The 13,119-nt window shown below is 41.5% G+C and overlaps 1 protein-coding gene across 2 annotated transcripts in view; it reads left to right on the top strand.

Moving 5' to 3' along the window:
- Positions 1 to 13,119, top strand: part of PCCA (propionyl-CoA carboxylase subunit alpha) — a 2,021,650-nt gene that overhangs the window by 873,167 nt on the left and 1,135,364 nt on the right. For both annotated transcript variants that reach the window (XM_069205070.1, XM_069205071.1), the window contains exon 11: positions 2,657 to 2,751. In XM_069205070.1, coding sequence (XP_069061171.1) covers positions 2,657 to 2,751 — 95 coding nt within the window. The remainder of the gene's footprint in view (positions 1 to 2,656; positions 2,752 to 13,119) is intronic.

Genomic DNA, 13,119 nt, shown 5'->3' with positions numbered 1-13,119 from the left:
TAGCAAGGATGCTAGATTGTGCAATATGTTGCAGGTGTTTTCTAGGTTAAGCCAAGAGCTGTGTCGCTGTAGTGACAGCAAGGTGGCTTCACTTTTGAAAGCCCCTCCTTGCACGCCTCAACACTGGGGTAGAGATGCCCTTTGAAGTAAGTATCTGGGGAGGTATTTGAGGCACATGAAACATTGCCTGGGCTGATCAAGCTGTTTTGCAGAGAAGTCTTTGCTTGGTCATACGAAGCAATGTTTGGGCACTGGATGAGGTTGCCCAACCATTTGGGTCTGTGACTGTACACTGGAAATTATATTTTGGGCATTTAAAGCTGTATTCAAGCATTTGAGGGTCGAATCGGCAGGTGATAACCATACTGGAAATACATTGTCTGCACTACTGGCATATAAAGGCTGTATGCCTGACATGCTATTACTGTCCAGGTGCCTCTTTCTATCTGTAGTTTAAATTTTGCCCAGCGAATAGGTTTGTTCCTAGCCAGGAGTGAGCATTCAGGTACTAATGGCTGATTTGAATTTGAGGTATTTAAACGGCTCCGCTGCGCTGTGTAGGTTTGGATGTTCTGACTGGGAGGTTTAAGCGGGAATGTGTTGTGAACCATGTTACTTCAATGCTGGTAATACTTAGATAATTAGATGGATGTGTATTTGCTATTTTGGACGAATTTGTCACTGGAGGTGGATGATTTTACTATTGCTCAGCACATTGTAAAGGATGAAGATATCTATTTGTTTTCAATGTGATTTTGGATTTGCCCTGAGGAAGCAGAGATTCCTCAAAACACATGTTGGCCACTTCAATGCTAGGATTGCGTCTCATCACATAATCAGGCTACTTCAGTGCTAGGATTGCGTATCATCACATAATCAGGCTACTTCAGTGCTAGGATTGCATATCTTTACATGATGAAAGAATTAATCTATTGGGATATTAATGGTAATATATGTACATAGTGATTGTGATCTTTTTTTAGCTGAAGTAAATGTAAAGTTCTTGGAGGAATAATGTGGCTCCTATGATGATTATATTTATGTCAAATGTTGATGAATTCTGATCATTACCAATGGAAGACTTTTTCTGTGTTACTATTGATAATACAAAAATACCTAATCGATATACTTCAGTGTGTTGGAGTTCGTTTTGTACCTCTATTACATTTTTTGAAGTTTACACCCCACAGTCATTTATAACGTGCACTGAATTTGTCTCAGTGGGGTAAAATTGACTGGGTGGGTGAGTGTGCAGGGCCTTTCCTCAGTTTACTCACTTTTCTATGTCATATGCTATTACTGTACCCATGGTGATAGCATCTGGGATAGTGATTTACGGTTGCTTTTCCTTTTTATTGAGTGGCTCCATACTGAAATAAGGAAGACACAGAGGGAGAAAGGTAGGGTTTTCCAAAATAGGCTGTAAAATGTTGAATGAAGGTATTTTGGTCTGTACCAAAAATTAGTATTGAGACAGAGATTCCTGTGTTAGTAAGTCGACATCCAATGGGTATCTCAAACATGTAGAGATGGCAACTTATTAGTCATTTGGTTCACTATTTTAAATCGAGTTATCAAGATGGAAGATTTTTTTCATTTCTGCTGACTTGCACCATGAAAAATCCAAAGGTTTATGAACTGTGTAAGCTTAAACCTTATATCGAACTTTTCCAATAAAAAATGAATTAGAAAAGGGCTGAATATTTATGTATTTACTGGTTTAAATACAGTCAACGCACTAGCGCTTCCTTTGAGGAAATCAGGAAGAAGAGAATATACGCAATTTCAGTTCTACACATATAAAGCCCTCACTTACTCACAGAGTACACATTTAGGTGTCACTTGACAGCGCTCTGGCCTGCTAACATGTTGTTACCAATTCTTTAAACTATACAAAAAATGGACTTTGGCTCCTACCAGAGGAGTGTCGCTCGTTCACTGCATCAAATTGGTTATTTGTTGAATCTTTCTGTCTTCTTGGAAGTGCTTCCATTGGAATGCAGGAGGGATTATAATAGATCAGAAAAATACACACTACTACCACACCGTTTGCAACATTCAGTTCATTATCTCCCATGTGCAATGTATATAGAAAACTTTTTTTTGCTACTTTTCTCAGAGCATTGGTAAGGCCAGTGTTGACTGCCTTTAATGTTTTAACTAGCTTATGTGCATGCAGCGGTATTTGTAAGTGCCTATGTTACTATGCGTTGGTGTGTTAAAGCCAGACCCATTGGCTTGGCCAGTGCTTCTGTCCTCTTTGTCATGTAGCTGCATCCACATCCCATCTAGTGTGGCTTAGCAAACACATGCACCAAGAGTTGCCTTACTCTGTGGCTATATTGGTAGTCATGTAGGGGTAATTAGGATTGGGCTCTCCTTCCATGTCCACCTTGCTTCTGGAACCCATTAGCTTTCTCTCGATTCCCTGTCAGTCTGTCGCCAGTTCAACCGCCCAAAAACAGCATACAATGTTCAAATTGTTTTAAGATTTGCTGATATGGTTTTGTATTTTATGTTTGCGTTTTGTTACTTTCCCTTTACATGAAGATAAAGGCTGAACTTTATAAACCAGTTTATTAAAATACAATGAAGTGCCTGGTATTGATGAAATATGGTTTCAACACCCCTTATTACATATATTTTTACTTGTCAGGTGTTAGCGGACAAGCATGGTAATGCTTTGTGGCTTAATGAACGAGAGTGTTCTATTCAAAGAAGAAATCAGAAAGTAGTGGAAGAGGCACCAAGGTGAGTCATTTTTCACACATTTTGGCAGGGTGTGCCTGCCCAGGGCAATGTTGTGCTTTACATTTTGTGTACGCATTCCTTCCCTACATTTCAAATGAAAAAGCTTATCAGTTGGTTTTGAGTAGCATTAACGTAATGTAACCAATTGTGGCATGTCTGAGAAATTTGTTCTGTGCAGGTTTTCAGCTGGTCATGGATAAGTTAATAGCAACAATAAAAAAAGTTTCAACATTTGTCCAGCATTGAGACTGGTGTCAAACGCCTAATGACCCCTGGCTGATGGCTCTGGTGTGGTCCATCAAGCCACATTTGAGCATTGCCCTTTGCTATTGTGTCCTTGTAACATGCTAATGCCCACCTTTTATTTTTACCCAAATGCAGTCTTTTGACACATCTGCCAGTTTTCCAAAGCTGCGACCTGATTGGTTAGTTAAAATAGCACTGTCCCAGTTCTGCAATTGTTGCGTTTATACTAGAGGACACGGGTACCACCCACATGCAGCACATTTTGTAAATAATATTAAAGGTTAAAGGCTTTTGAATTCATGGTCCTTCGCTTACTGCAGTCGACATGATCTCCCAGGTAGATTGTACATTAAATGTACATTTATTGACTTGTTTTCCTGTTCTGCTGTACACTCCCCCCAAAGTGTCTTGGAAGCATGCTGTGGCCAGGATCGTGAACTCCTGCTTAAAAGTATGCTCTATCTTACCAAATATTACCTTTCTGTTCTAACCCCACTCGTTCTGGTGCATCCCTAATCTAACTTCCTCACATCTTGTTTTGGTGCCTTCTTGGTATTAGTTATAGATTTTGTCTGCATTTACTTGATTTTGCTTTCGTTAGGGTTTACCTAGGCAGAGCCCTCCGTCTCACTTTACAAATGTTGATTTAATGTAGGTCTGCATGCAATGCTTAATTTGACCCAGTGGTTTTCTGTGCTCAGCTCTGGCACTTACGACAGTCCATCACTTGGTGGTGCTGTTTGTCTAATTTTGAGGTGAAAGTTTAATAATTCATTCAATATACATTAAAACAAAATAATACTTGCCACCCTCTCCATACTTATAGCTTTTGGTGGCCTGGAATAGTCAGACTTGTAGAAGTGTGACATTTAGACGTTTTGTTCGTACTGTCATTGGCTGCGTTGGGAGGGGTAATGGGTGGTTCAAGCTGCAATTGCCTCCTGAGAAATGCCCTGACACTTAGTTTTGTTTTACAAACTAAGCACTACATGTATACTTCTGCCACCAGTTTCGTGCATGGCATTTTTATCTGGTTAGTTGCTCTATGTTTCGAACAGTGACTGATTCACGGTCTTTTCTAAATTTTCTTCCTCTTGTCTTAGAGGAGGTAGAGAACTTATTCTGCAGGCTACAGTTGACTTTATTACTTAGACCTAAAAGCAGGCATGATTAAGTGGGGCTTAATACCGCTGCCTTAATGCAGTCGACTATGCCCTTCAGTACGTTTACAAATCCTTCTCCTCAGAGGATCATTTAGTTAGGCTCATATCTTGACACATAGGCAGGCAAATATCTCCAGTCATTTCACAAAAGTGACACTTGGGTTCCGGAATCTCTCTTAATACTAGGCAAACTACTTACCGTAGTTTATTTTGTTGGATGTTTGCAATGCCACTGCTGTTTGATTGCCAGTTTTTTACTTGAATATTGTTGAATTTATGTATGGCATGGTGAATGTATGTGTCTTGTTAGGATGTGTCTCATTTGTTCGAGAAGTACAAGAGGATATGCATGTATGTTTTAAATATCTGTAGATTTTTATTGGCATTTTCATTGACTGTTAACACAGACCCATTAGAAGCAATCTAATCAGTGCCACTGTGACTATCCCACTTAAAGAGCTGGCTTGAGAACCGTTCACTTTCTGAAGGAATGGCCTCTGCATCCTGCTTAATTCTAGCTTCCTTGTTTTGGGGACCCACTTCCCATCTAGCTTGACTCTACAAGATAATGCCCAGTACTAGACATTTTGTCTAGCAATGCTCTCTTAATTCCCTAGGCAGGATGTTCAACATTGTTATTGCACCCATCCAGAGTTGGATGTCAAGGGCATCACTTAGAGCCTTGGGATGAAGGGCGCCTCGACCAGGGTTGGATTGGGACCACAATTAGGCCCGGGCAGGCAAAAAAAAGTGGCCCACATTTGCAGATCCCAACCTTTCACAAAACACTGTTTAGTTAGGGGCATGGACCTAATGTTTGTAAACATTTGCGGTACTGAAAGTATTTTAAACCTTATAGGTCCTGTGTCTTTTGTCAAGACTGGAAACAAAATTATTCCACATTATTCTCTTGGGTGTTCTTGGAATATTTCTCTCCCTGAGATTCCCTGAGAGTCCTCTTCATCCTTAGGCCTTTTACACTCACCCATGGCTTTTTAGGTATGCACAGTACGTTTACACTACTTTAGAGAGATCCTGTAGTGTAGTGTGCAGAGACTGGCAAAAGGCGCATTTAAATTTTTTTTACTTGCAGGTAGCATCATGCGTAAGTTCTAACAAATGAAATGATGCTAGTGTGTAAATGGAAAAATAAATATACATAGTGTCACTTTCCTCAGTTTTATATAGCATAAACTTGACAAAGGAGTGTTGGAGAGCTTTTCAAGAGCACCAGATAACAAAACAGAAGGTCAGATTAATTCCTTTGGAGGGTCAGGTGAATTATGTGATTTGCCCAGGATCATAGGATGCTTAGCTGATGCTGGGACTTAAACATGGTTTCTCAGTTTCAAAGTCTGCTAAGACCACAAACTCTCCCTGTTGACTGCAGAAATGGATATGGGGCAGGCAAAGAAGAACAGCACAGAGTAATTTATCCCACCCTGTTCCATGGAGGAGAGGGGGCAAACAATCGACTGTAGAGTTCCCTCTGCCTCGGACTAACCCCCACTTCCAAACTCTCAGGTCCTCTCCCCTGCCCCAGTCCTCTGCAAAGCAAGTGGTAACTACTTCCCATCAGGAGCTCTGTCACACCTGGAGAAAGTTGGAGGGGGCATGCTGTGACAGCCGGAGCAGCCCATTGTCATTCTGCCTATGACAAGTAGCTGGCTGCCCTGACTTCATTTGATGGAGACAGGTTCAGAATTTGTATGTAAAAGCTAGTATAAGAGACTTTAACGTTGTGCACTTGGTGGCGCCGGAGAAGGCCAAAGCAGGTTGCACTGTTTAACAGACCGAAAAACCACCCCATTAACTGGCCTCAGGCACAGGCCCATCGGCCGATGCCCGACTTGCCAATCCGAGGCTGGCCTCGACTGCACACCAACGTTTGCATGATAAACCATCAGTGCGCATCCTGACAACTACTTTGCAGTTGTATCCACGTCCGTAATATGGCATGAACGCAGAGATTCCCTCGTTTGTGTGTGGCAGCTCCCCCATGTAAATTAGGGGACGTTCAGACTTCAGTAGAAAGTTGCATTCTTGCTACTACAAATATTAGTGTGCCTGCTATCAGACCACCTTAAATTTTGGTGACCCTTCCGATATTAGCTTTCTTATTGATTCAGATGTTATACTCCTATCTTTCTCATGTTGATGCATCTGCTACGTCAAAATTTAGTGCTGCTGCCGTATCAAATATTATTGCCTGTGACCACTCACATACTGTTTTTGTTCCGTCAGATAATACCACCTTTGTTCCTTGAAATATTAGTTGCCTCTACCTCGGCAAATATTAGCACTTCATCAGATATCAGCACTCCATTTTTGCTTATTCACATTTTGATGCATGGCAGCTGTAATCCGGGAACAATCCACAGCTGCGTCTAACAGGGCATTGACAGCTGGAATAGTTCTGCGACTTAAAACAATAAATGACTTAGCCTGGGCAAAAACACATTTGAGCTGTAGTTGTTAGCAATTAATAGAACTCTGGCTAGCCTAAGCTGCCACCAAGATCTAGCCATTAGTGGCCATGATTGCTCGCTGATGAGTGGATATTGTAGCTGTCGGTTCAGAATTGATGTTTGTCCTCTGTGTCCAAGGCAGTCAGTGGTCTGCAGGATTTTAGTGCTGCTGTGGGGAAAGTGGTCCAGGAACAAACTGATGGAAATGCACAGGATTTGCGCCTCTGTGGATTTAAGATGAAGGATGCGGTCTTTCGTAAGTTTTCTGCTGTCCTCACCTTTTGTGATCAGGACAGGGCAATATCAAACATTTTTTAAAAAGCCTGAAACCGCAATTCACCTTCATTGTGGCACATTTCTAAATACTTGTACAAACATGCCTTCCTCCCCGCACCTAACATGCCCTCCTCCCAGCACCCAAGAAGCCGTGCTCCCCGCACTCTATCCAACATTAGTCTGAACACATTACCAAACATACAGTCAAAACTGTATACTGGCAGTGGAAATACATTATTACATTGACTTTTTCCCGCTGATAATTTGTGCCTGATTGTTATCCATTGTTCTCCTATTTAGATTTTTCACATGACCGTAGATAGGCCCACTTTGCATCTCCCTGAACATGATGCAACTGCACATAGATGTCCAATACTAAGTGTGAGTGTGCATATTGCATCCAATTCTCTAACGGGATTAGCAGACACCAGATTATTTTTTTGACCAAGGAATTAAACAGTTGAACTGAACTGCTGGTTCCAGAATGTCGCCATTTTTTGCATACAACGCCCATTTTTACCTGACAAGTGCAAAACTTGGGGCAGGGATTTGTACCTGTGTGTGATTGTTTCACAGATGACAGTTTTTTCCTCTATCAATTCGTTATCGCTTCTAGCTTTTTAAATTCGTGATTTGATCCTGCTGGAGAAGGGAAGGCTGTCACAGCCAGTATTGTAGCGATCGCCTGTAATCAAAACAGAATCCGCCGGTGTAGACTATAGTCACCCTAAAGTTGGTCAGCCCATTGGCTACCACCTGGCGCTTCCTCAAACACCCCTACATTGAATATTTAGGTGGCACCCCTGAATACTACAACTCAGATCCTGACGACCTACGAAGAAAATGAGAGGCGAAGGAGCAGTTGACCTAGTATCAACCCTGTCGGCCTGTCTGCACTCCTTAACAGACTCCTCACCAAAAGATGCCTCATCCTGCAGCTGAACCTCCAGAAACCTGGGAGGACTGCCTGCCTTAGAAAAAGACTCAAGTCTCCCATGAGCCTCGGTCCTGCTCTCCAACCAACTCCCAGGAAAGGACTCTACAGCCTCTGGAACTACAAAGACACGACACCTGAAGACACCACTGCACCCGCAGTAACCTACCCAAGTCGGAGTGGACCACGGGTGACAGCAAGGTCCCTCAGCTGTCCAGAGTCAGAGTTCATCATGGTTTCACCCCTCCTGGACTCCCTGAAGCTGCCTGCAGCATTTGCTCACAGGCCTCCTCTCCTGCTGCCTCTGTGGTGAGGGAAACCCGATACCTAAAGCAACCACTGCACCCATTGCTGCTGGCCCGATTTGAAGTGGACCCTTGGTGTCAACAACGTCCAACAGCTCTCCTTAGCTCAAGTCCACTTAGTTTCACCCCTCCTGGACAATGCCTGCAGCCTCAGACCCCAGGACCCGCTAACCATGAGTGGTCTTGGACTCGAGAACCCAAGGCCTAAGGACACCCCTGCATCTTTTGTCCCTAGGCCCTGGTGAAGAGAACCAAAAGTGCACCTATGTCCCGAGCACCCCACGTTTGTGACCTACCTGTTGGTTGCCCCAGACTGGCCCCCCAGGCCAGAGCCTGCAGCCTAAATCTACAGAGACCAATCCCCATTGAAATACAATGGGCACCCGATGTGTACTGCACCCAGCTCCCCCGGTGCTGCCCAGAGTGACCTGTCGGTGTGGTCCTCACCCAGTACTTAACTTAAGTCTACAAGATTGGTCCCGCAAGTCGTCAAGAAGTGCTTGTTTGCAGACTGTGTTTTCCTCCTGTAAGTTAACATTGAAGAACTCTGAAATTGCAGTGTCGATTTTTGAAGCTAAAAAGTATCTTTGCTTGAAAATGTACTTATCTTATAACAAAGGTCTTGGGTTTTAGGTATATATAAAAATAATTATTTTTCTAAGTTGGTCTCAGCTTTACTTCTGTGTGTCTCATTTATTGCTTCTGTTAGTACAACAAATGCTTAGCACTACCATCTGATAAGCCTAACTGCTCGCCCACACTAGCACAAAAATAGAGCATTAGTCCTATCTACTTTTGACTCTACAAACCAATTGAGGATCCGCTGGACTCTGCACGTTGTACCTCTTTTTTTAGTGCACCATATAGAGCCAGCTTCCTACAGGATCCCATTACCATCATTAAGGGTACGGTTCTGCTACTTGCTTTGCTTGCGTCTTTGGTAACTGCTGATTCAGAGACCTCTTGTTGAAGCTCTGACATTGATCTGATTCTCTAATCCGGGCCTGGAGCGGGCGTAACTAAGGGAAACAAAGACTTTTTCAGTAGGTATTGCTAATTTATCCTTAAACACAGTTAATGCTGTATGCATAGCTGGGTTCTGATGAACGAGCGGCGTGAGTGGTTCTCTAGATTAGTCAAATAGGAGTGTAGACGAAGGCAGCTAGCCTTCTTGTGTGCCTTTGATTTCAGTGAAGTAAATTGCTATAACCACACATGGCACTGGCTTGTCTTCCTATCTCATTTCTTTCAATGTAATTTCTTCAAACCCTCAGTTGACACAATGAAACATTTCTTAATGTCCAGTGTTATCAGTGTTGTGTTCCGTGAAATTCACATGAAATCACATGAAATTATTTATTATTAGAATGTTATTTTTGTACTGCATTTTGAACTGTCTTCCGAAGATTAAACATGATTTTGCTGTGTTCACCTTATCATCTCCATTTTTAGGCAGTCTAAACAATATGTGATTGTTCTAGTGATCATTTTCTCATCCTTACTTAAAAGTGATAGGGGTCTCAGGAGCCACATCAGATTCGATCTTGTCTTTGCTTTAGGAAGACAAAGTTCAATGCTTCTATCCTGAATCATGAAATGGATCCAGCCGTGTGAAATTGTTTTGAATAAGCTTGTGAGGTTAGGAATAAGGCAGCCTTCAAAATAAAAAAAAATAAAAACTGCAGTGAACATGTCGGGCTTGTGGGTTTTGTTCTTTTGAGCCTTTGGGATTTTTTTTTTTGAATCAGCAGCCTGCAGATTTGCACTTTGTGGTAAGGCCTGTGTTGTTAATATATTCCTCTGCTCCTTTTAAATATTTCTTCTCTGTGCATACTGTTTGAGGATACTCTCTAAACTGATGTAGTTTGCCTTCTTCCATTTATCTTTTGCCTTCCTGATGCACAATTTCCTCAGTGCATGATTGTTTTTGTAGCGCTCTTTCTTGCCAGGAGCTTTTCAACTTATCGCCATCACTGTTGAACGCAGAGATCACTGAATTTTTATGTCTAACTAGTTTTTATTCCACCTCATGTCTTCCTCCCGCCACTCTGTTTCTTGTCCGTCTTGCAGGTTCTTTTTTCTCCCTGCTTTTTCTCCCTTTGTAATGGCTGCCATTCTTTCTCATCCACGTTTCTCCCCTTTGAGGGCCATTTTCTCTCTTAATCTGAGTCAAGTCACAATCTCCAAAAATGAGTGCCTGTAAATACCTCCTGCAAAAACCGGCATAAATTAAGCACTGCCAGTGGTACTTATGGGATCACCAGTTTTAGAAATTCACTAACCCTGTTTGTTTGCTTCAAACTTTGAGATATCCAGCATACATTTGCTATGGCTAATAATGGTAACCCTTCTGTTTTATTACCCCCAGTTTCCACATAACATCTGTGGGAAGATTTGCAGGCGCAATCTGTGTTATTTATTCTTCTTGAATTGTGTCTCGTAGTGTTGCTTCTTTTCAGCTGACTCAGAATGGCCATCATCTTTAGTGGCATTGTAACATGCGTCAAATATAAGTGATCATACTGGTCATTATTAGGCTGTGGACCTTTTTCTCTTGTTGTCATCTGTGTACAACCACCTCTGTGCCAGTGTTTGCAACTTTTGCTGCCTTTGTATCCGGTACCCAGCTCTTCCTAACCTTTGAAATCCACCCATTAACCTTTGCATAAGACAACAACCAAACATTCTGCCCCCCGCATCCCTCCACACCTATTCACGCCCCTCCTCCCTCCAATCCCACTGCTATACACCCCCCTGCATTACCAGAATTGCAATTCCCCCAAGGATTATGCCTTTCCACTAAGCAGCATCGTATAATTCAGATTTATTTTTATCTTCTTCATACTATAAATGCAAGACTTCCTAATTCCATCAACAGTTCACCATAACCCTTCCCTACACAATGACTTAGCTCCAGTCCTTAGGCTGCTAAGCTGGTCTTCTTTTCCAGGTGTGGATTCTTGTTCCCCCGTCACATCACTGGCTCTTTGCATGTGCTCAAGGACATCTCTACTTGCATTGAGTAAATTGTTTTCCAATCACTTTTCCCCTGGCAAGATGTTTTTTGCTACGGTGATGTTAGTAATGTTGTACTTTAGACAGCTCCTTGTCCTGCTCATCTTCTCATTTAAAGATAGCTGTTGCTTGCTGTGTGATTTTATTTTGCACTGCTTCTGCTTCTACTTGAACATCATTCAAAACGTGTAACCTCATCACTTTTTACTTTTGCTATTCTCTAGGAAGTCAATAATTGTTCCGAAGCCCCGCTATTTTCAATTTAGTGGATTGTAGGTCTTTGGTACTGCTGCAGCGCCATGGAATCCTAGCTATTATTTACGCTAAATAGTGGATTCTGCGCTAGAGGACGATAGATCAAAGCGACATAGGTTTGAGGGGATGTTGTCAATGAGTAATGTGAGCATCAACAATAATCTGCACAATCCATAATGATAAACCTCACTCAATAACCACACCAATTTATGAAGAAGAATTATAAAATATATTTCCCTAGATTAACAATGCTAATGTTACGAAAATAACTCTCAAACACAAATGATAAGCATATAGGATTAATAATGGTGTTATATATCTCAATTTGATTAAGTCAACCAAACAAATAATCTCCAAAGGAATCACACTTATTAATAATACCAAAACTGGTAATAATGGCAAAGTATACTGTAATATTCTAGTATTCTACACCAACATTCACTTTAATCACCTTAACAGAATGACTCCGATCAAAATGTAACTTGCTATTACTTATTTTGGAAGACTCTCTCTCCCTCCACTGCTTATTTCCACCAGTACGTTCATCACTACCCAAAAATGTATTAACCCAAGAGGGTTCAAGCACAGTGTTGGGACATCTTCCATGAAACAAGACAAAAGGAGACACACCTGTGGTTGTATGAGGTGTAAACCTGTATACACCAATCCTCTTGATGACTTAATTCTTCCAATTCCTGCTGTCATTTTTAGCTAAGGTTATGGTCTCTTTCAGTACCCCATTAAACCTTTCTACCATTCCATTGGATTCCGGATGGTATAAAGCACATTTTTTGTGTCTGATACCGCACAGGTGAAGGAATTCCTCCATTTCTTTGGAAATCAGTTGGACTCCATTGTCAATAAGTAATGTTTCAGAGATACCCTCTCTTATAAAGAGATCTTTTAGAAAATGTATGATATGTTGTGTTTCAACATCTCTGGAGAAACATATTTCAGGCCAGCGGGAGAACATATCTATAACGACTATGACATAGCTTTCTTGACCATTTCCATGTATTGGTCCTAAAATGTCCAATGCAATGTCTTTCCACGGTTTATCAGGGCGATTTCTTATTATCATAGGTTTTGGTTTAATGCTTTTTTCACTTAAAAGCACATTGCATACATTCTCACCAGACGTTCAATTTGTATGTCCATCCCTGGCCACCAATAAATGGACTGTAACCTTTCCTTCGTTTTGGAGTTGCCTAAATTACACCTATGAGCTATGTTCATTAACTCTTCTCTTAATTTAGCCGGAGGAATTAATCTACTGCCGCGTAACAGCAAACCATCCTTGGTTGCCAACTGGTTTTTGACCAACAAAAAATCCTTACACAGTTCTCCACCCTGGTGTTTGTGTTTCCAATCATGACTAATGAGATCCATTAACTTTTGTAGAGTCGAATCTTCTTTTACTTCCTCACGCCACCTGTCCTCTGATATTATTTCGTAGTCAAGTTCACACACAAAATCTGCATATTCATCAATTATATTATTATCTAGATGATTAGTTTTATCCTCACTCACCAACCTAGACAATGTATCTGCAATTACATTTTCCACTCCGGGGATGTATTTTACCTCAAAGCTATATTCTTGCAGATCGTCCAGCCATTTACATATTCTAGATGAAATTGAGTCAATACCTTTCTTATGGAATACTTCGCACAAAGTTTTGTGATCAGTTCTTACAATGAAAGTAG

The sequence above is a fragment of the Pleurodeles waltl genome, chromosome 8 (assembly GCF_031143425.1).
Source record: "Pleurodeles waltl isolate 20211129_DDA chromosome 8, aPleWal1.hap1.20221129, whole genome shotgun sequence".
Taxonomy (NCBI): domain Eukaryota; kingdom Metazoa; phylum Chordata; class Amphibia; order Caudata; family Salamandridae; genus Pleurodeles; species Pleurodeles waltl.
This window is presented reverse-complemented; position numbering and strand designations above follow the sequence as displayed.